General features: G+C 43.4%; 1 protein-coding gene across 1 annotated transcript in view; it reads right to left on the bottom strand.

Moving 5' to 3' along the window:
* The window catches only part of SFT2D2 (SFT2 domain containing 2), a 38,603-nt gene extending 16,507 nt beyond the window's left edge, over positions 1-22,096 (bottom strand). Inside the window, exons 1-3 of the mRNA XM_030203865.1 lie at positions 21,917-22,096; positions 3,987-4,073; positions 250-335 (exon numbers count right to left, since the gene is read on the bottom strand). Of these exons, the coding sequence (XP_030059725.1) occupies positions 250-335; positions 3,987-4,073; positions 21,917-21,979 (236 nt within the window). The 5' untranslated portion in view covers positions 21,980-22,096. The remainder of the gene's footprint in view (positions 1-249; positions 336-3,986; positions 4,074-21,916) is intronic.
* Between the last annotated feature and the right edge of the window lie 1,815 nt (positions 22,097-23,911).

Here is a 23,911-nt window from a genome sequence, read left to right on the forward strand (position 1 = left end):
TTGGTGCTGCACACACATTTAAAAGGTATGTTTGGGCACACACATTTAAATGTATATATTATATGCTGATTTACACATATAAATAGTCCATATAACTTGTAAAACTGTCTCCTATATCTGTAAAGCCTCTATAATACAAATCCAGTTTGCTTGGTTTTTTAGTTGATCTTGATAATGAAACATCACAATGTTCTGGCATATGCCAGTTTTTCCCCTATCCCTCCTCCCTCCCATTTCTTTGGCTGTTACCTCCCGAGGGATGCAATATTCCCCAAGGTGTAGAACACTGCAAACAGCGTGGTCCCCTTACGAGGAACCCAAAGTAGACCAACACCCTAAAAAAAAAAAAAAAAAAAGGAGAAGCAGGGTTAGACCATTAGAGACAGGGCACAAAGTGAGGAATGACAAAATGTACCGAGGCTATGCTGTTTTATTTCTAAATAATTGTTTAATCGATACAATAAAGTCTACTAGAAATAAATCTGTTGATAATTACTGTAAGCTGATAATGGCTTTTTTTGTTTTTTGAAACTTATTTCAACAAAAAAACATTTTCACATACTTCTAAGGATATTAAAATCCAGCTCCTATACATTTATTTTATTGCATTTGTATCCCACATTTTCCCACCTCTTTGCGGGCTGGGCTCAGTGTGGCTTACAATATATTGTGAATGATGGAAATACAATTTGTTACAGTACTGTTATGGTTACATAGTGAGGAGTTATGTGAAGGCAAAGTGAAAATCAAAATATCATTTGGGAAAATAGAACAGTGGAATGTATCAATGGACAAAATATCATTTGTGGATAGAACAATGCAGTGTATCGATGGGGAAATGATAGGGCGATAGAACAATAGCAAGAGAGCATTAGGGTATAGCAAATTTTATCTGAGGGTAGAGTTTTAGGTGTGGTGAAAGTACGGGGAAGAGAATTCAGAAGAGAGTGTATTGATGCATTTCTATTAGTGTGTATGGAATTCATGTGTTCTGATCCTTGCAATAGATTTGTTCGAAGAGATGAATGTTCAGTAGTTTGCGGAAGTCGGTTAGTTCGTAGGTCATTTTCAGGTTGCGTGGTAGTGTATTCCAGTAGTGCGTGCTCATATAAGGGAAGGTTGATGCATGCAGTACTTTGTATTTTATACCTTTGCACATCCCATCTCTGATCTTATACAGAAATATATGTACATGCAGTGAAATTTCTACATACAAAAGGAATGATTCTAACTAGAAAGCTGAGCAGACTGGACATGAAGTCAAAGCTACCACACAGGGAGAAATATAAGCATCTCATTCATTAACACCAGTATTCTTTCTGCTCTCCACAAAGAGCCAATGCCATTTCAGCATGCAGTTCCAGCCTTGTCCCTAATCAGCATCCTTATCGCCTTCCACAAAGAACACATGCTATTTTATTCCTGGGTGAATTCTGCACAACAGTGCAATGCAGAATGTGTATTGAAGTCTCCCCCTGCCCTGCAGAATTTGGCTGGGGGCCTGGATGAAAAAGTAGAAGCTACAGGCCTCTTCAACAGTCAGCTGTTCCTGTGTCGCTCTATGGCTGCAGTCTTCTTGCAGTACCCAGAACAGGAATATGTTCTGCATCATGCTGCTGTCAGTGTGTCTGAATTTCACAAAGGCCGGTATGTTAGCAGCAGGATAGATGGCTGCTTGGGGTGGGGAAGGGCCAGGCTGGCTGTCCATTTGAGGAAGGGGTGCTAAGCTGGCTGATTGGGAAGAATAGGCTTGTTTGTTGGAGCAAGTGAGAGTAGGAAGGCCAAACGTTGGGATAAGTGTTATACTGCCATATGGTTTTTGTCCATTTTAAATTAGCAAATCCAGAGCCTTGGAAGAGCTCTGAGCTGTCACCTCTTGAAACTACCCCCATTTCTGGCAACAACTGTTGGCAGTTGCAGGAATTCAACACTACCTATAGCTCACAGCTTTCTTTAGGCTTCACAGATTGATAGATAAAGTACAATCTCTGAAAACTAGAACCTGTAGTAATAGTAAATTACAGTAATCCTGGGGGGAATTCTGCTCTAAATCCTAAAAATAAATCCCACATCTTTGCAAAATAGCATTTTTGCTACATTGCACTGTAGAAGGCATACAGATTCTGTCTTTCAGACAGCTTGACCATGTTGCCTCTATTAGTGTGAGGTGCACAAACTTTTAACTTAGAAAAGTCTTGCAGTTTCTAGAAACCTGGGTTGTTCCTTATGTCTAGTAACAGCAGTAGAAGACACCCCTGAAGAGGGAAACGGAGGGCCTAGAGAGCTCCTGAGAACAAAAGCTCAGAGTGGAGAGTAGCCTAGTGGTTAGAGCACTAGTCTTGACATCCAGAGGTGGCCAGTTCAAATCCCACTGCTGCTCCTTGTGATCTTGGGCACTTAACCCTTCATTGCCTCAGGTACAAATTTAGATTGTGTGCCCTCCAGGGACAGGGAAAATACCCAGTGTACCTGAAGGGTCAGGGAAAATACTCTGTGTACCTGAGTGTAATTCATCTTGAGATACTACTGAAAAAGGTGAGAGCAAAATCTAAATAAATAAAAAGTAGGCCAAGTCCACTTTGTTACAATGGGAGATATTGGCCATCTAAGTTGTGCAATTTACACTGCAGTAAAAAGGAGCAATGCCCAAACTGGTTTAATCTGTATGTATGTAGGTAGGTAGGTATGGACATGGCCAGGCTTTTCTTTTAAGTTTTTAGGCCATTGGGGTTATGAATCAGTGCACAGCTCAAATAATGCACAAAAACAAAATAAAAAGTGGACAAGGCCTGCTTTTGCTCTGAAGGCCTAGCTCGGGGGAGTGGCCTTGACTTTGGCTCTCTGCTCCCTGGCCATTGCATCACTAAAAGCAAGGAGAGTTTGTGATTAACAGGACCACTGCACAGGGGAGGACAGCAGTTAAGGAAAACAAGGGAAGAACTTATTAAGTTGCTAAGTGATTTGGAACAGGGACCAGACCAGTGGAAACCATCTATCCAGAAGAAGAACCAGGACAGAAAACTCAAAAAGAGTTAATACCATCGGGAAAAGAAATCACTACCAGGACGATGTACCTGCAGGGTCAAAGAGCCCAGATCCTGTGCTGCTAGCTCAATTCAGTCCTCTTTGGAAACGGGGTCCAGAGAGAGAACTGGAAAGAATTTCTCTGTCCCAGAAGTAAGGCTGGTGCTGGACAGACTTCTACGGTCTGTGTCCCGTAAATGACAAAGACAGATTGAGATGAAGTTCATATCACATTCATTCATATCATTTGCTATGAGTGTGGTTGCTATCAAGCTCATTTTCAAAGCACTTAGCCTCCCAAAGTTTCATAGAAACCTATGGAACTTAGCCTCCCAAAGTGCTTTGAAAATATGCCTCAAAGTATCCCAAAGAGGGGTGGGGGAGACATCTTAAGGCTGAAATTAGCAAGTAAAATGTTGTTTACAATATTGTTGAATTGTTAGTTTAATAACACATTGATAACAAGTGACCGTGCTGCTGCTGCCCTGCACTCTTCCTATAGCTCTGATGAGTGACAGTGGCAGGAAGTCAGCAGCATGGTTGATTTGTGTTGGAGGCAAACATGGGGCTGCAGTTTGGAGGAAGACTGTGGAACTGGACTGTGGGATGGATTGGTGCATGTTGAAAAATCTGAATGGCCAAGCAATGCAATTCTTAGCTAGGGGAGCGTGCAGCCTGATGTAATGCTGAAGGGAGAGGGGGAAACAATACAGAAGGGTAACCTAAGACAGGTCCTATTTGATCAGAGCAGAATGCCCCGATGGGGAAGGGAGAGAGAAGAGGAAAGGGAAGTGTATGTTGCAACCAACTAATGTTATTTCCCTCTTCCTCCTCATTCTCCCACAAAGGATTATCATCACTAATGCAGCTCTACAGCCACGAAAAATGTTCCCCACCCTGATCTACACAGGCGATGTTTGGTGAGAACAAGCATTAAAATACACAAGGGTTAAAGATCTTACCAGAAATGAGCATAGTATTCCTGCTACAAAGCAAGCGATAAATCCTTTTATTCTTGTGCTCCAACTTAGAGAAGATGCATCAACCACCTACAAGATAAAGAGTGAGAATGATAATGAAGCATAGCCAGTAAGGAAACCATGCTGCACTGTTGAGGATCTAGGTATGGCATGTTGAAAGTGTGTGTGTGTAGGGTAGATATCTGGCTTGCAGATGAAAGGGGAAAGGCAAAAGGCAATAGAATTGCAACTAGGAGATGGAAACATATGTACGTCTAATCATGGAAGAGGCAAGCCAGAGGGGGGAACTGATCCAGCAAGGTGGGGTTATACCAGCTTTTTTCCAATCCCATTTGACCCTTCCGCATTTTCTTCCCTAGCTCCTCCTAACATGCTGACTCCAGTGATATAATCAAGTCACTTCCACTACCAGCACCAAAGTATAAGTCTAATGTATCAGCTGTATATGCTCAGAACTCCTAACAAGCCAACCTTCTGAACAGTTTCCTCCTGACAGCGCCTGCTCAGCTGGACTGTCAACTCGTCACTTCAAAATCCTGTGGAAGTTCCCTTAGTCTGTGCTATAAATTCATAACAAGCTTCTGAGGTGGATGCCCTAAGATGTCTTAGGTTTCCCTTCTCCACTATTTGCTGCATGACCTCATGCAAATTTCCCTGTGTGAAATTTAAGATTTGAAGCTTTCAGAGGGATTTGTAATTCTCTAATAAGTCCTGGTACTAGAATCTTTAATCCTGTCCCACAGTTTAAAATAGTACTATTTACTACATGCTGCACACCTGATTTTAGCTGAATTAAATGCAATAATTTAAAAGATTTAGGGAAGGCAGTGCTCCATGTAAGGTGTCTACCTATATATATATATATTATATATATATATATATATATATATATATATATATATATATATATATATATATATATATATATATATATATATATATTATGTATGATGCATTATATATTTGGTATCTAACTCTTTGTCCTTATTTTATATGTCGTTTGGCTCTTTCAAAAGCCCACACTCTGAAAAACTATCCCTCACAGCAACCTCAACATGCACATACACAACAGTTGGAAAGAATTCTATAAGCCATACTTTACATGCTTTCCCCTCTTACATATAGCCATCCTAGAATGTCTCTCACTTCTCTGAACTGAAGGCTCTCGCCATGAGCGAGATCTCTATACCACCTCCTGGCTGAAGTCTTCTCCTTGAAGGTACTTCCTTCTGGTCTCTCTCTACTGGAGGTCTTCGACTGAAGGTCTCCCTCATATCCACCCCCCCCCCCCACCAACAACAAAAAGAACCTTTGTAAAATTTTTACCATAGGTTATAACATCTTTTCCTGTCATTGGCTCAGTTAGATGAGATTAGATGCAATGCCTTGCTAGCACTTCATGACTGGTATAGCTCTTAGAAAAACAGAATGGTTTGACCTTAAGGTCCCAGCATTTACTCCTGTCAAGCCAATAATGTCTATATGTAATATGTATGTGAAGAATGCAGCTTATCACAAGCCTTTTCACGGATCTTGATGTTAGTTGTTTACTTGCAGAAGTCACTGGACAGACTCTTCAGTTCACTAATATTCTCCGTAAGGCCTCATGCACAGGCTCCAACTCTTATTTGATTATTTGCCTAATGCATATCTAGTTCATATGAACTTATCAAATGAAAAAAGCACTGGGGTAATCTGCATGGACGGGCAGTTACAACCTAGACAGAACTAGATATGCAAGAAAGCATAGAAGCAACTGGTATGAATGATGATTAAAACCCTATAAAGTAGAACCATAACAGCACTGGGCTAGGGTGCTAGCCTGATTAGGGAGACCTTGGTTAAAATCTAAGGTTTAAGGATCATGGGGAGTTCAAATTAATCATTTTTGTGCTTTCCAACCCAAAGGACTGTTGGAAAGAAATTATACTGGCCATAAAAGGAAGAATGTCCACCTGGGACAAATAACCTTTTGAAAATTTAATGGAACAGGACCAGATTTGACATGGGGAGACAACAAGACAAGGATAAAGACAAAATGGACTAGACCAGACTTGAGGGGAGGGGGTGGGGGTGGACTTTATTTCTCTGGAGTCCTAATGCATTCCTACAGGAAAGAAAGCTCCAGTTGCTGCAACATAAACCGTTAGGAATTAGTCCTTTCAGACTGTTGCTTCTCACTCCTCTCTCAGTTACAGACACATACACTCTCCAAAGGGGGTGGAAATAATTTTGTGAGGCATATGCTACATGTTTTTCCACCATGTAATCTCCCCTCACCCCCACTGACGCACCCCTATTCCTGCTGGGTTGGCTTAGTGATTCAGATACAATTTTAATTTTGTTGTAAATTCTACTGTGAAACCTAGTAGCTGAACCATATACTTTTCTTAATGGTTGCTATTTATGGTGACAACTCATGATTGAAACGTAAGTTTGCTATTGGTTGTTATGCGTACTGCTGCTACCTACTGGTGGAGAAGTACAGCAACATCTATTGCCTTGGAACAGTGGCAAACTATCATTTAAAATCTGTTGATAGTGACATTTAATGGCTAGAAATATCACTTGGTTTTATTTTTATTGCAATTCTGACCAACACTAATGAATGCTTGGGAGCTGCCCAATTCAAACCACCCCTCTGCTCTCCAAATCAGAGCCAGATATACACAGAGGTATGAGCCATGCTCTGCATGCATTCCCTTCTTGTTTTTAAGCACACAGCTTCACTCAACTTGGTGACTGTGGGGAATGTTACAAAATGTAATAAATGGGCCTAATCTTATAAGATGTAATGCTGAAGATGTCAAAGTCTGAAATGGCCTATGTGCAAAGGTGAATGAAGCCACGAAGCTTGGATAGATATGAAGTACAGAGGTAGGAAAGGGATTCGGAGACCAGTTAAACACGGGGAGAGGAGAGCTGGTACTGGGTTGTATAAGGGCATCTGTCCAAGTATATGATTCGACTGGGCAAACCAGATGGGCCATTTTGATCTTTATCTGCAGTTATGTACTATTACTGTTATCTCTTTTGCAATGAAATGTGTCCAGTCCCTTCAGCCTACAGTCCTTTAAACATTAACTCTCTCAGGAACGTGTGTATTCTCCGTCGACATAGCGAGCAATTAATCATTAAACTAATGGATTAACTCTTCCCAAAAGCAAAGTCCTTTTTATGTCTTTAGGGAAAACCCTCGATACTCCCTACCATAAGGCCTTTAAAAAGAAATGTTTCCCATTTTAGCAAGCCAGTGATTCTGCTACCTACATTGAACACTCAAAAGAAATGCCAAATGTATGTACAAAGCTAGCCGCCAAGATGTGAAATATTTTGCATGCTATATATGGCAGTCATATGTTTAGGTGACATCTGTTTTGCTGCCCATCCCAGCACATGCAGAATCTACAGTCCGGCATAGATATGAAGATAACAGTAAAATGGCTCACAAGTACCCTGGGCCCATCCATCAGTGATGCAGTAAGCAAAGTCCCAGCAGACAGCAGCAGTAGAGAGATTAATAGCATGGTGGTCTGGTTAGGCAGGAGCCATGGGATTATGCGGCAGTGAAACGAGACGTACAGGCTCTGGCAAAAAAGCAGCTGCGCCAAGATGGCAAGGAAAAGCACCAGAAAACACACATTCTTCAGAAGAGGTACAGGCAGAGACCCAGCAAGCACACATCCCTTGGCAGATGCTTTGTTTAGGCCATATCAGTCCATTATTTTTGATTGGTCCTTTCAGCAAGCCAACAATTAATTTTGTGATCGATGAGGAGGAGGAAGGAAGAAAAAGCTAACTGAACAAACCCCCCATTTTTTAAAACACAATAATCACTAGAGGTACATTGTCTAAATACAGTACCCACCACCAGATGGAACAATACAAGTACAAAAGTTTAATAAGCAAACGAGCAAGTCATTAGCAAAGAAATAAGGGCTTTGGACTGAATACTTTTAAAGAACAATGAAATAAAATGGTAAAATAAGAACAAGAACTCCTCCCTAGGGTCATCCAAAACTAAAAGCACTGACTTAACACTAGTTAGAGCACACTATAGGGGATGGAGGGGAGGTTGGAGACCACAGAACAGCAAGTAAGGCTGCCATCTTGCTTCTAGTCAATAAACACGATCCTGTGTAATTGCAGCTGCAGTTTTGATTTTTCCAATTTATTTCATGGGGTATAGCCAGCAGTTCATTGGGGGGGGGGGGGGGTTCATTTTTTTTTGGGGGGGGGGTACACATTTCCTCTCTGCTCGTCCCCCTCCTACCGACACATTACAAATCTTACTTTTGATTGCAGGGATGCCCAAGCCCCACCTGCTGAACCCCACCCTCTCAGGTGCTACCTGAGCATCATGGAAGTCAGAGGCATGCTTCAGCCGCTGATGTCTACACTCCTGCGCATGCTCAATTCATGCATGAGCAGAGTATGATTGAGGAGTACTAACACTGGCAGCTGAAGATACACCGCTGGCTTCCTCAGTGTTCAGGCAGCACTGGAGGGGGTGGGGGGTCAGACAATGGATCTGTTCAGCTGGCGGGGTTTGGGCATCCCCACCAGCCATTCAACAGTGCTGCAGTTTTGGAGGGGGCCTGAGCCCCTCCCAATTCAGGGTTACATCACTGTACAGCCACATACTGCATCAAGGTGTGGTTGAATCAGAGGAGTTCTGACCAGGCAGGATGAATCTGTCTGAATTGCTTCAGTTCAGTACCTTCAGAACAGAAGGGCTGTTGAGTTAAGCACTGAACAGTGGTAAAATGTTAAAAGAAGTGATGAAACGGCAATACAGTTGCATGAGGTGGACAGCAACAAAAAGCAGACCTTGCTGAGGGCAAAGCTAGAAACTTCTTTTTCACTATACATGGGGGGGGGGGGGGGGGGGGAGAGCAGAAATATCCAGAAGGCAAAAGGGCAGAGGCAAGGGCCAATGAGAAAAAAAACCAAAATCAATACAAAAAAAGAAAAAGATAAAAACATGCAACACTGACAGGGGACTGAAGCAGACCTAGTCAGGTCTGTCCCAGCGACCTATAGAATTCAGGATTGTAATTAGTAGAAAGTAACTGCAGTTTACATGCCGGAACCACAAATACAAAGCAATGCAATGAACACACACACTGTGGCTCAAGAATACCAATACTGGATTAGCCTGTTCAGATGGACCGAGGTGGGATGGCAAACCTTATGCTGGAGAACACTCTCCTTTTGTGTGTGTGGGAGAGGGAAGGGGGTAGTAACTCAGAATGCAGGTGCACACCAAGGCCAAATAAGCCATTACTCCTGGGGAAAACCAAACATTTAAAATTCTGCATACATTTTATCTGTAACATTTTTTTGCAGACTTCCTCCATCATAAGGCCCAATTCCTCTGCCAGGCTTTCAAACTCAACCCTCCCCAGCTTAGTGTTAACATTTTCCTCTCCCCTAGAAGATTCAATCCCCAGATTTCTCTCTTTTCCCCTCCTCATCTTGTTTTATTCTCCATCCTCCTCCACCCCTCTCTATCTCTTCTCTACATCTCTAACCCCCCTCCCCCAGCATGCTTGGTCCTCTGCAGTTCTCTCACTATCCTCAGTCTTCAATGTCCCACCCTAGATTACTTCAGCACCCCCCCTCAGGACCACTGGGGACACCAACATGGCAGAGGAGACATATGCAGTGCAAACATCACTTCTTCCTCTCATTGTGAGCGAGAGGAGGGGGAGAAGGTTCTGAGAGAGTCTGCCACTTCTGCCTGCTGCTAAATGTGCAGAATTCTGAACAGGTGGAGAATTGCACACAAATTCTGAACTGTGAAGTTGTGTAAGTCATACATTACAGCTGTGTGCTAATGTTCAGTGTAGTATCCTTGCCAGCTGATTTTCCTCATTTGTATATTTTAGGGGATTTTGACTAGCTTATTGGCCCACAAGGAGTCACCATTCAGGAATAGATGTCATTGTTAATGATGAAACCCTCTGCTCAGTGTGCAACAGCAGCTAAGAAAGCAAATAAAATATTAGGAATTATTAGGAAAGGAACGAAGAACAAAACAATTATTGTGGCGAAATGGTGAATTTTCCAGCATGAGAATTATATTTCATTAAGTGTTTTTCTCTAGGATCAAATCCCAATTGTAGGTAATCCAGTTTTTGAGGCGGGGATAGACAACCTGACCTTTGGTAGATGGCAAGGGCTGGGTATCACCAGATTGGAACATCTGCTATTGGAAAATGGGGAAATGATGCCATTTGATGCTCTTCAGGATAAAGTGGGAACAGCTTGGGGTAACAAGTTTGCCTACGCACAGGTCCACCATTATATGAAATCCCTGAATCAAGCACATTTGAAGGGGCGGATGGGGGAACTACTCCGGGTCTTCTTTGAGGAGTTGCAAATAGAGAAGCAGTCGGTATCAGCATTGTACGGGGCCCTGGCTAAGCGCAGGCCCCAGACGCAGTATGCTGAACTTAAACGGAAATGGGAACAGGATCTCGGGACCTCACTAATAACATGGGATGTGTCAGCTACCTTGAAGGGCATCCAGGCGTTGGTAACAGACGAGAGACTGAGGGAATGCGGCTACAGAGTAGTTCTTCGGGGTTATATGTCTAAAGCACAAATGGCTCATATGTTGGGGCCGGACAACGCGGAGTGCTCTAAGTGCGGAGGGGGTCCCAGCTCATTATATCATGCACTATGGCAATGCCCCAAGGTGCGCATGTTCTGGCAGAGGGTAAGAGGGTTTTTGATTCGATTGGGGAATAGAATTCAAGGAACGTAGAGGCAGTTTCTGTTAGATCAACCAAGAGCGTTTGCTCCACTGAGTGCCCCCGCTATAATGTTCTGCAGGAAACTGAGTTTGGTAGCTCGGAAATGCATTATGCAATACTGGATCTCATCGGAGGGGCCAGCATACTGGCACTGGCGCAATCAGGTGCATCTTCTGGCCTCTTGGGAGGCTAGGGACTCAAAACAATCACCTAAACGCAGAGTGCGCTTTCTTCAAATTTGGACGCCATATCTGCAAATTCTTAGCCCGAGGGGGCGTAGTTTGCTTATTAATGCTTGATAAATTGAGGGGAACAGTGGGGGAGTGCAGGTAGCCTGGAATGGTAGATTTCGTTCAGAGCTGTATTCTGCTTGCAAGGGAAGAGGGGAGAAGGGGGGAGGGGGTAGGCTGTAAGTAGGCTTAGGGAGGCGGGTGTAGGATACAGAGGATATTGAGTACTAGCGAGATTAAGATTCTGCACAAATTATTGTCGCCAGTAGCTTCACATGGGTCTTGGTGCCTTAACTTATGAGACCATTCAATATACTGGAGAATGGACGATGTGGAGTAGGGGGGCATTTTTAGACATGTGGAGGCAAGGAAATGGGCACTTGAATCCGCTCACTTTATGTCACATCAATACGCCCTGAACAGGCAAGCAACATGGGGTGGGGGGGGGGGGGGATGTGTCGGGTGGGGGGTTGGAGGGGTTGAGGGGGATGAATATTGCTAAAAGATTGGCATTGCTCCAGAGTTTTGATGTTTGGATTTTTGGTGTTAAATGATAAGCAATATGTCATCTAACGAGTTAATGTAAAGTTTGTGCTCTTAGAGATAAAAAGTCATTTGACATTTAATGTTCACATTTGCCAAGATAATAATTGTAAAGAGAGGAGAGGGGGAGGGGGGAGTAAAAAAGGGGGAAAAGTGTTTGGCGATGTTGACTATGTTGTTGGAATATTGTTTTGTATATTGATTTATGCTGTATGAATATTCCAAGTTAACTTGTAACGTGATTGTCGTCAATAAAACAGTTTAAACATAAGTGTTTTTCTCTAGTTTGGCCAGCAGGTGGTGCATGTTTATGTTTAAAGCTGTTACAGAGAAATGACTGTTCCTTCTTTAATTTAACAAAGCAACCTGCAGCGATGTGGCCAGCTACTTTTAAAAAAATGTTGCTCTGGGCTCTGATTTGCCCAAGAGCTCAAATTCAGTCTGGAAATACTGGATTTTTCCCCAGTCTTGGTTTAGAAGTAGAGAGCGAGAGAGAGAGAGAGAGAGAGAGAGAGAGAGAGAGAGAGAGAGAGAGAGAGAGAGAGAGAGAGAGAGAGAGACCTCTGTACTGAGACCCTGTGAGCAATTATATTACCTGTAAGCAGTTATATTTCCTGTACTTCCCAGGCAATATCCAGGTAGTGATAAAATATTTAGTTTTATAATTGATCCATATTCAATTATCTGTTATTGTTTGCTGGATTACACCTTTTCTGTTTCACTGTTCTAATTTTTCATGATAATAAACCTTTAGTTTATTGCCTCTGCTTGTCTAGACTGACTAAGAATCCTGGTGGTTTATGTTTTTGGGTCTGGGCGGTGCTTTCTAGGAACTGTGGGACCTGTCCTACAAATCACCAGGGAATACCTTGTGAGTGGCAGACTTGCGAGGGTGCTCATGTAGAGCACATGCCCAGGTGCAGGCGGACCTGAACAGTGCTGGGGATAGACCCTCTAAGTGGCTAGGCGCTTCGTGACAATTATAATGCCTTTGTATCAACTCCATGGTGCAACTGCACATTGCATATTATACACAATTCTGGTCACTGCATCTCAGAAGATAGCAGAATTAGAAAAAGGTACAGAGAATGGTGACAAAAAAATAATAAAGGGGATGAGACAACTTTCCTATCTGGCTCTTTTCAGTACAGATGCAGAGAAGGCATTTGATCATATTCACTGGGGGATTTATGGAAAGGGTTTTAGCTAAAGTGGGGATGGGGTAGTTTCTCAGGAGCTGAATTTGTGCACAATGGGGAGGAGGGGGGGGACTTCTATAAATGGTGCTAAAAAAAATCAGCACTAAGCATTATTCTATAAAGGGCACTCCCAGATGAGTGCTCTTTATAGAATAGTATTTAGTGCCAATTCCTGCACCTAAAGGAAAGCGCCGGAATTTACGCCAGCTGAAATCTGGTGTAAATGCTGGCTCCTAACTCATGGCATTTCAGCGCACAATAAGCATTTGGAGGTTATACTACTCCTTGCCTTGCTGATGTGTTTCAAGCTAAATTACCCCAAGTTGCTTGAGGAACTGCAAAGGAACCTTGAGAGATGACCTTGTTGCCCTGTTGCGGTTTTCTGGGAAAGCTGCAGTGTGTATGAATATTCTACCAAGTTGGCAGCACTCAGAATAAGTAAAGGAATCCTAGTTACAAAAACTTTTTTTTTTTCCAGAGAATGCAGGTTTGCTTAATTGGATTCAAATGGGGAAAAAAAGTCTCCTAGGTTAACTAAGTAGGTGCTTTTTCAAGACAGGAAGGGGGAAGGGTTGGGTGTGCTCAATATCGACTTGTATTAAAAAGAAGAGTTAAGAATGCTATTGAGTGGCACCAGGCCCTAGATCTGTGATTCCGAAGCCTGTCCTGGAGGTTTTCAGGATATATACAATGAATACACATGAGATAGATGTGCATATCAAGGAGGCAGTATAAGCAAAATGATCTCATAAATATTCATTGTGGGTATCCTGAAAACCTGATTGGCTAGGGTTCCCCCAGGATAGGATCGAGTTCCCATAGAACAGAGTTTACATAAGAAAAGCCATACTGGATCAGACCAATGGTCCATCTAGCCTAGTATCCTAATTCTAGCAGTGGCCAATCCAAGTCACAATTACCTAGCAAAAACCTAAACAGTAGCAACATTCCATGACACCAATCCAAGGGCAAGCAGTGGCTTCCCCATGTCTGTCTCAATAGCAGACTATAGACTTTTCTCCAGGAACCAGCACAAACCTTTTTAAAACCCAGATACGCCAACCGCTGTTAACACATCCTCTGGCAATGAACTTAACTATTCCCAAGTGAAAAAATATTTCCTCCTGTTTTAAAAGTATTTCCATGTAACTTCATTGAGTGTCCCCTAGTTTTTGTACTTTTTGAAAGAGTAAAAAAAAAATCAATTCACTTCTAATTGTTCTAAACCACTCCACTCAGGATTTTGCAGACCTCAATTATATCTCCCCTCAGCCGTCTCTTTTCCAAGCTGAAGAACCCTAACCTCTTTAGCATTTCCTCATGAGAGGAGTTTCATCCCCTTTAATATTTTGGTCACTCTTCTTTGAACCTTTTCTAATTCCGCTATATCTTTTTTGAGATACAGCTACCAGGACTAAATGCAGTACTCAAGGTGAGATCGCACCATGGAGCAATACAAAGGCATTATAGTATTCTTGGTCTTTAATTTATCATCCCTTCCCTAATAATTCCTAGCATCCTGTTTGCTTTTTTGGCTACCACCACACACTGGGCAGAAGATTTCAGCATATTATCTTCAATGGCATCTAGATCTTTTTCTTGGGTGCTGTCCCCCAAGGTGGACCCTAGCATCAGGTAATATGATTCGGATTATTCTTTCCAATGTGCATCACTTTGCATTTGTCCACATTAAAATTTCATCTGCCATTTGTTTGGATGCCCCAGTCTTCCAATTTCCTAAGGTCTTCCTGCAATTTTTCACAGTCCGCATGTGTTTTTAACAACCTTGAATAGTTTTGTGTCATTTGCAAATATAATCACTTTACTGGTCATTCCGATTTCCAGATCATATATATTAAACAGCACCAGTCCCAGTACAGATCCCTGCAACACTCCTCTATTCACCCTCCTCCGTTGAGAGAAATGGCCATTTAACCCTACCCTCTGTATTCTGTCCAATAACCAATTCCTAATCCACAACAGGAGTCTCTAATGAGGAACTCAGTCAAAAGCTTTCTGAAAATCTAAATACAGTACATCAAGTGGCTCACCTTTATCTACGTTTAGTCACACCTTCAAAGAAATTAAGCAAATTGGTGAGGCAAGACTTCCCTTGGCTTAATCCAAGCTGACTCTGTCCCATTAAACCACTGTATCTTCCATAATTTTAGTTTGCACTATTTTACCTGGCACCAACATTAGGCTTACCAGTCTGTAATTTCCCAGATCACCCTTGGAACCCTTAAAGCCGGCATTACATTGATCACCCTCCAACCTTCAGGTACTACAGATGACTTTAATGACAGGTTATCGATGGCTAATAGCAGACCAGCAATTTCATGTTTGAATTCTTTCAGTACCCTTGGATGCATGCCATGCAGACAGGTGATTTACTACTCTTTGTCGATTTGGCACAGTACTTCTTCCAGGTTCACTGAGATTTCTCAGCTTCTCTGCATCATCACCCTTGAAAAACATTTCTGGTACAGGTAGACCTCTTACATCTTCTTCTGTAAATACTGAAGAATTCATTCATTCAGTTTCTCTGCTATGGCTTTGTCTTCTCCGAGTGCCCCCTTTGATCCTTCATGACCTAATGGTCCCAATAATGAAGTTACCTTATTTGCTCTGGTTGCCACCAAGCTATCGCACTCTGCCAGCCACCAAGTAGACCAGCTACATACAGTACTTTTAAAGTTTGAGACATCTTGGGGGGAGAACCTAACTTTCAGTTATCTAAACCAGTGTTTCCCAAGTCAGTCATGGAGTACCCCCTTTCCAGTCATGTTTTCAAGATATTCACAATGAATATGCATTTAAGATTTGCCTACAATGGAGGCAATGTATGCAAATCAGTGTCATGCATATTCATTGTGGATATCCTATAAACTGACTGGCAAGGGGGTACTCCAGGACTGACTTGGGAAACAGTGGTTTAAACACACACCAATAGTTGGTAACATAGTAACATACATAGTAAATGACAGCAGATAAAGACCTATATGGTCCATCCATAAAGACCTGTATGGTCCATCCAGTCTGCCCAACAAGATAAACTCATTTTACATGGTATGTGATACAGCGAAGATAATCCACTCTCCTTTCCTTTTTTATTTAATTTTTTTAAATTCACTTTCAACAAATATCTAAATACAAGCACAGAAATGACTAGAAATAGTAAGGTGCTAATGGAAGAAATAGGAGTGGGAAACGGATCTAGGACCTTCAAACTCAGACCAAGGAATACCACAAATAAAATCAAAACTTTTATTGATGAATCTTGAAGACAACATTGAGTCTTGGACCTCTACCCTGAGGAAGAGTCGAAACCTGGCCATGTTTGCAGAGGCTCCATTTTTGAAAAGCTAAGTAGCTGAGTTAAGTTTTCATTTTTACAATGCAGATTATTTAAAACAAAAAGTGCTTAAAAATGGATCGATGAAGAATGGGAAGTACGTTTGTCAAGGCATCTGAAAATCCATTAAAAAAAAAAAGTTAAAGTTAAAAGTGTGAAATATTCTGTTAGTGGTGACAAAACGAACTATGGACGTAATCTACTTAGATTTCAGCAAAGCTTTTGACACGGTTCCCCACAGGAGGCTCTTAAATAAACTGGATGGGCTGAAGATAGGACCCAAAGTGGTGAACTGGATTAGGAACTGGTTGACAGACAGACGCCAGAGGGTGGTAGTGAATGGAATTCGCTCGGAGGAGGGAAAGGCGAGTAGTGGAGTGCCTCAGGGATCGGTGCTGGGGCTGATTCTGTTCAATATATTTGAGAGTGACATTGCCAAAGAGTTAGAAGGTAAAGTTTGCCTATTTGCGGATGATACTAAGATCTGTAACAGAGTGGACACCCGGGAGTGGAAAACATGAAAAAGGATCTGAGGAAGCTAGAAGAATGGTCTAAGGTTTGGCAATTAAAATTCAATGCGAAGAAATGCAAAATGATGCACTTAGGGAATAGAAATCCATGGGAGACGTATGTGTTAGGCGGGGAGAGTCTGATAGGTACGGACGGGGAGAGGGATCTTGGGGTGATAGTATCTGAAGATTTGAAGGCAACGAAACAGTGTGACAAGGCGGTGGCCGTAGCTAGAAGATTGTTAGGCTGTATAGAGAGAGGTGTGACCAGCAGAAGAAAGGGGGTGTTGATGCCCCTGTATAAGTCGTTGGTGAGACCCCACCTGGAGTATTGTGTTCAGTTTTGGAGGCCGTATCTTGCTAAGGATGTAAAAAGAATTGAAGCGGTGCAAAGAAAAGCTACGAGAATGGTATGGGATTTGCGTTACAAGACGTATGAGGAGAGACTTGCTGAATTGAACATGTATACTCTGGAGGAAAGGAGAAACAGGGGTGATATGATACAGATGTTCAAATACTTGAAAGGTATTAATCCACAAACGAACCTTTTCCGGAGATGCGAAGGCGGTAGAACGAGAGGACATGAAATGAGATTGAAGGGGGGCTGACTCAAGAAAAATGTCAGGAAGTATTTTTTCACAGAGAGAGTAGTGGATGCTTGGAATGCCCTCCCGCGGGAGGTGGTGGAAATGAAAACGGTAACGGAATTCAAACATGCGTGGGATAAGCATAAAGAAATCCTGTGCAGAACGAATGGATCCTCAGGAGCTAAGTCGAGATCGGGAGGCGGGGCTGGTGGTTGGGAGGCGGGGATAGTGCTGGGCAGACTTATACAGTCTGTGCCAGAGCCGGTGGTGGGAAGCAGGACTGGTGGTCGGGAGGCAGGGATAGTGCTGGGCAGACTTATACAGTCTGTGCCAGAGCCGGTGGTGGGAGGTAGGGATAGTGATGGGCAGACTTATACGGTCTGTGCCACAGCCGGTGGTGGGAGGCGGGGCTGGTGGTTGGGAGGAGGGTATAGTGCTGGACAGACTTATACGGTCTGTGCCAGAGTCGATGGTTGGGAGGCGGGGCAGACTTATACGGTCTGTGCCCTGAAGAGCACAGGTACAGATCAAAGTAGGGTATACACCAAAAGTAGCACATATGAGTTGTCTGGTTGGGCAGACTGGATGGACCGTGCAGGTCTTTTTCTGCCGTCATCTACTATGTTACTATGTATATGTATTAGTTTGCAAAGACACAATTAGGGAAGCTGGAGAAACTTGACTATATTAAGTCACAATATTAGGAGACTTAAAATAATCCTTAGTTACATCCAAAGTGCCAGACAAATCACTTTCAGCATGAGAGAAAACAAGATTGGGATATAATCCTCATGAAAACTAGAGAATGACAGGGGATGGGGACCAGTGCTAACTGTGGGACAGGGACAGAGCCCGCGGGAAAAGAACCTAAGGGGACGGGGGCAAACTTTGTCCCCATGTCATTTTCTACTGTGAAGCCTGTTAATGAACTGGACAGTTATTTATGTTTGAATGATGAAGACAACGTTATTTAGATTTTTTTGAAAAACAAGCAAACATGCTGGCCACAACCAGCAAACTTTGCATGGGAGATCCTGTACTTTCCTGCTTACCAGCACATCTTCTAAGAACATATCTTCTATTGCAGGAAGGACTATGGAAGGCAGGAGAGCTAGACTGAATCCTGAGATTGTTGATAACTTATTCATCCACAGATTAAAAAATAACAGTGCTTCATAGGGCATATTTCTCTCCCACTAGGGCATACAGAAGTTTGTATTTTGTATCCCTGGACATTTTAACAGGGTGGATTATGATTCCTTGGGGAAGTAGAAGTCAGCTATAGTTGGGGTTGGAAGGGTAGAGGATGCTGATGGGGGGGGGGGGGGGGGGGGGGGGTGAGGATTATTATAGTTGCTCACTGTTTTTATTGTTTTCTATATGTGATTTATAAACAACAGTTGCGCAGCATATTGTTCCTTTTTATACTTTAACAAAAAGATTTAAAAATAAAATCATAAGTGTTTGAGGCTTCTGCAGATGAGGACAGAGCCCACAGTGATGGGGTAGAGATTAAGTCAAATCCCACGGGGACGGGGCAGGGACAAACTCTGTCCGTGTGTCATTTTCTAATGAAAACCCAAAACTTATGGCAAATATTTTGTCAACATTTCTCTTGCAGACAGTCCATCAGTCCTTGGAAAATTTATAAAACAAAGATTTTTGCTTTTGGACAGATTTTCCATCGATTCCAACTTCCTTTGAATCACCAAATTTTCCTTAAAAATGAATCCAATTTGTATTTTTAATTCCAGTTTCTAATCTTTTATCTAGTTTCCATATTAACCAATGGCTCCATGATCTTTTGAGGCAACTTAAATGTATCATCACGAAGAGAGTTTATATTCCGAGAAAAAAAAATCTTTCCCCAAGCCATCGCTACCATACCACAAAGATTCTATTGTCACAACTGGTGCTTTTCAAAGGAAAAAGCAGAAAGAGACTCCAATGTTAAAGTAGCTGCTAAACGGCAGTAACACTGGTGCCCGGTGAGCAACATCTCCTGTTGATATCAGCAATGTTCGAGTACCTGCCAGCAGAGCTTCAGCTTGTAGAACCCAATCTTGCTCCTTGGCCACAAAGCCTCAGCAATAAGGAATTGAGGGTATATGTATATTTCGGTGTACTACTACTACTATTTAACATTTCTAAAGCGCTACCAGGGTTGCGCAGTGCTGTAGCAATGTTTCACCGGCCAACGGGGTTGCTGCCTTACCTCTCCTTGGACCATTTCCCAGTGGCTACACCCCAGAGAAATAAGCTGAAGCCACGGCATACAAATCCATCCACAACGGGCGAAGACAACCTCACCTGCATCCAGGTAACATCTTTTCTCTTCTTCCCATAACGTACAGATAGGAAAATAGATCACAGAGAAAAATGCAATGCTCTTACAAACAGCTATTCTGTTGCCGTCATGTTGCTCTGCCCCCTCCAGGTAACCTGCTTTTCAAACCAGCACCGGGGTCTGGGGTTTTTCATGAATGGGAGATATTGGGCCTGGCCCGTTGGGAGCAGATTTTTGATGATTATCAAGTAGTGCAGTCTGAGGAACTGGTGACTATCTATATGGATTGTCACCTCAATTTATGTGAGAGTTTCATGAGTACTAGAGGACTTATTTCTGCCCTATATAGTATCTCAGGAACTAATCACCCAGAGTAACATCACACCAGGCTCAGTCTCCCACCTAGATCAGTATGAGGACAGAGCCTGGTCCAAAATGGAAGGGGGCCCTTGCTAAGTGCTCTGTGGCTGTCAGTCTGCAAGCGAACAGTGTCAAAATTCTCTATAGATGGTACTTGATGCCACACAGGCTAAATCTGTAATTGCCTGATATAGCAAAATTTGGAATGGATTTTTACAGCTTTTTACTCTTTCTAGCACAAAATTTACTAGAGATCAGGGATAGAGTAAAGATGTATTGTAGGGTCAAAAGGTCAGCTGATGTGAATTGCAGCACTTCACCTTGGACACCCACCCCTTTCTCAACCTCAACCAGTGGGCCAAATGGGATATATGTGTGTGGGGTGGGGTGGGGGGAGGGAACTCCCCTACCGCAGGACTATGTGGTCTAACACACTTGATACAGCGAAACCCTCAAGTGAAGTACAGTGATGCCCTCCCTTCCAACAAATCAATACCACCTGGTCCTGGGGAGTCCAGCAGTAAGTATCCTGTTCCTCCTGCACCATCTATCAATGCATGTTTAATACCACAGCAGAGCTGCCAAGTTACCCATTCCTGGAGGGAGACTTTTTGGCCAGTCCTGATTTTAAACTTACATCCCAAAGCAGTGTAGTATTTGTAGTCCATGATTCTATCCATTGAAATCAGTGCTGCAGGTCCCATTAATGCACCAGGATGAGGTTGGCGGAAATCCAGGACCGTCCAAAAAGTCTCCCTCCTGGAATGGGTAACTTGGCAGCTATGCCACAGTAATTTGTATGCCATTAGTTTCCTGTATCAGAAGCTGGGGCATAGCTACAGGTAGGAATGGGCCTGTTCACCTGTGGCTTAGGACCACCCAGCAGCAGCACACACTATTAGCATAGCTGGCAAGGATCCCCAAGCCCTGCCAGCTGAAGACATCCTCAAACTAACCCCAGGGCAACAGTCAGCAACTACGTTCCAAGTTGCTGATGCTGGTACCCTGCACATGTTCCGTTCTCAAGAATGCTCATTTCACAGGGTGCTGGCATCAGAGGCTGGGAGAATGGCCATAGAGTGCTGCTCTGGAGTTTAGGCTGAGAGATTACCACCGGCTAAGCAATGTCCTCTGTAAACTCTGCCGCTCTGGAGTTTGGGCTGAGGGATTACCACCAGCTAAGCAATGTCCTCTGTAAACTCTGCCGCTCTGGAGTTTGGGCTGAGGGATTACCATTAGCTAAGCAATGTCCCCTGCAAGATATGCAGGAATCCTCCAACCTCACTGCTTTCAGTGGTGTACTATTTCTGCTGGATGTCAGTAGGAAGCAAGCGGTTGCTGCAATTCCCCAACCCAAGTCCAGAAGGGAAGTTAGGGAATTTCTGGGAGCAGCCGGATTCTGCAGAACTATCTTTTGATTATTAGGGACAGAACTTGCCCTTTTCTTGCTACTTAAAATGTTATATTGAAGCAGCACCCATAACTGACAGGAATATAAGGGAGAGGACTCCTGCACAGCTTAGAAGGAACACTGCAGCCAAGGCATTAATTTTTGGTACTTAATAGTGGTAGTAGTGGAGTGTGGGGGGTGTCAGGAAGGAAATGCCAAGTGTACACCCATTACCTCCACCCCCCCCCCCCAAAAGTAATCTTCTGGCTATGCAGCCACTCAAAGAGTAAATATTTTTTTGCAGTACAAGTATTATAACATTGCATTCTGAAGTTCAACACATGGCTTCTTATATCTGCCCCTCTTTGCACAGTTTTCCTGTGCGCTAAACTCCTCTGTGCATAGAGCAGCCATTTATAGGGCACAAAACCATACTTTCCCCACGCTTTACTACACCACCACCACTACAGGCAGAAGAACAGAAGAAAACTTGTTCTACTGCGACCACTTACCTGCCTGGGCCTAGCTACAGGGTTTCAATATAAATTGCTTTGCACCTCTTATTTTCCCCATGAGAAAGCCAAACACAATAGCCGTCACCACGCACGTACTGATTCCTAGGCAACACACTCAGACGTAACCATAGCACTCCCTTAAAAAAAAAAAAAACTATCCCCACAGAATTGTTTACCTCCGCCAGCCCGTTACTATCCTCTTCGTCCTGTCCACTCAGAACCTTTTTCAACTTATCCATCTTCACTCCAGCCGTGGAACGCTCAGGATCTCTCTCTCCCTCTTCCGATTCTACTCCAACAGGTGTCTGACGGCCCGTCTCCTCATTGGTACTTACTGATCTGATGACGTAACAACGAGGCCGACGAGACGCTTGAAAGGTTGATGCGGAAGAGAAGTCGTAGTTGGAGCGAGGAGGGTGGAGCTCAGTCTTGGGCGACCAATTAAAGTCTATATTGACGAGCCGTGATGCGGGCAGGAAGGTGGGTGTGGCAAATGGAAGAATAGAGGGAAATGGGACTTGATGTACCGCCTTTCTGAGGTTTTTGCAACTACATCCAAAGCGGTTTACATATATTCAGGTACTTATTTTGTACCAGGGGCAGTGGAGGGTTAAGTGACTTGGCCAGAGTCATAAGGAGCTGCAGTGGGAATTGAACTCAGTTCCCCAGGATCAAAGTCATTGCACTAACCACTAGGCTGCTCCTAGGCGAAATGTTCGTAAGTTGAGCTCAGCTCGGCACGAGGTTTTCTCAATTTAACCTTCTTGGTTGCTTCGTGTCTGCATTTTCGCCCTTTACAAGTTTGTCGGAGTGGGTGTAAACGTGGATTTGGCAAAAGGTAAAAAACGGATACAGCGGGATCTACACTGTCCCCGTGGATTTTTGAGAGCTTTATCGGTTTATTAATTCTTAAAGGTGTTCAGCGCTGCGTGCGTCTGGTAGCGAGGATCCCAATGGATCTGGCTTTTACACCGTGCCCTATACAAATGCTATTAGTAGTAGTAAAGGGAAGAGGAGGAAACCGGTCTCCTGTGGGTCATAACTTAAGAAAGTGTGTAAAGAGAAACAATTTATTCTTTTTGTTTTTTCAGTCCTGTCCTCAGAGGCATAGGTGCTATGGTCGAACTTTCCGCAAACTTTCAGATTCCTCTTCCCCCAACCTCTCCGCGATATCTTGCTAATTAAACTCGACGATCATGATTGTTCCAGCATCAATCTGCCCAGGTTGATCGTGTAAACAAACATACTGTAAATATTTTTTCTTTTAAATTGGAGATATGCTTACATTGGGGGTTCTGCAGCTGAGGCTACAGATGGTAGGTTGGAGCATGGGCCGGCGGCCGGCCTAAGGAGCGGCGGGAGCCGTTTGAACTCCTGCTGCTTAGATAAGAGGAAGAAGGTGCTTATGGAGTGGACTCGACGCAGCCGGGAGATTAATAAATAACAGTGGGGAAGTTTAGCGAGGTGGTGAGTCAGGTGGAAAGCCTTGGGGTAAAGCTGCCGTTATGGAGCAAGTAGGAGAGAGAGAGTCAGTGGGGCAAAGGCAAAAGACAGGTTAGGGGGGAAAAAAAAAACCTCCCGTTGCTGTGCTGGTGACTCTTAAGGAGATTGCTGTACTATGGATACAGATATATGTTTGCTGGCGCAAACACATGCTCATCATTTTCTTTAAAGTATTGAAAAAGGAGTACTGGTGACATACACAAACTAGGCTTGGCTTTATTGAATTTCAACGGTTTATGAAGCATCCAGGTTCACAAGGATGTGGTGAGCCAGTACTGCCTGCAATCAAGGAGGTTTAATTGACAGCAGGGGATGGGGTTATGTGACAAGGGCTTGACTGACATTCCCACAGGCTTGGCTCACAGCTTCTGGTGGTTACGGACCTCTGCATCCTGTCATAACGGAGGTCCTCCACTGCCCACTCAGCTCGGCAGTGTCGCCAGACATGAGCTGTTTGACCGCACTTATAGCATATGATGATAGGCCTTCTCGAAATGAGTACCTCCCAGCATTCTCACACTACTGGCCATGATGCTAAGTTGCATTTTCTCTCCAATGCAAGTATTCTTCCCAGTAATCTTCTCTATCATAACCTGCTCCTCGATCTCAAAATTTTCTTTGTTTCTCCATTTTGTGGCTGGGAGTGAACTCAGACCTTCAGGAGACCT

This window comes from Microcaecilia unicolor, chromosome 5 (genome assembly GCF_901765095.1).
Source record: "Microcaecilia unicolor chromosome 5, aMicUni1.1, whole genome shotgun sequence".
In the NCBI taxonomy this organism is placed as follows: Eukaryota; Metazoa; Chordata; class Amphibia; order Gymnophiona; family Siphonopidae; genus Microcaecilia; species Microcaecilia unicolor.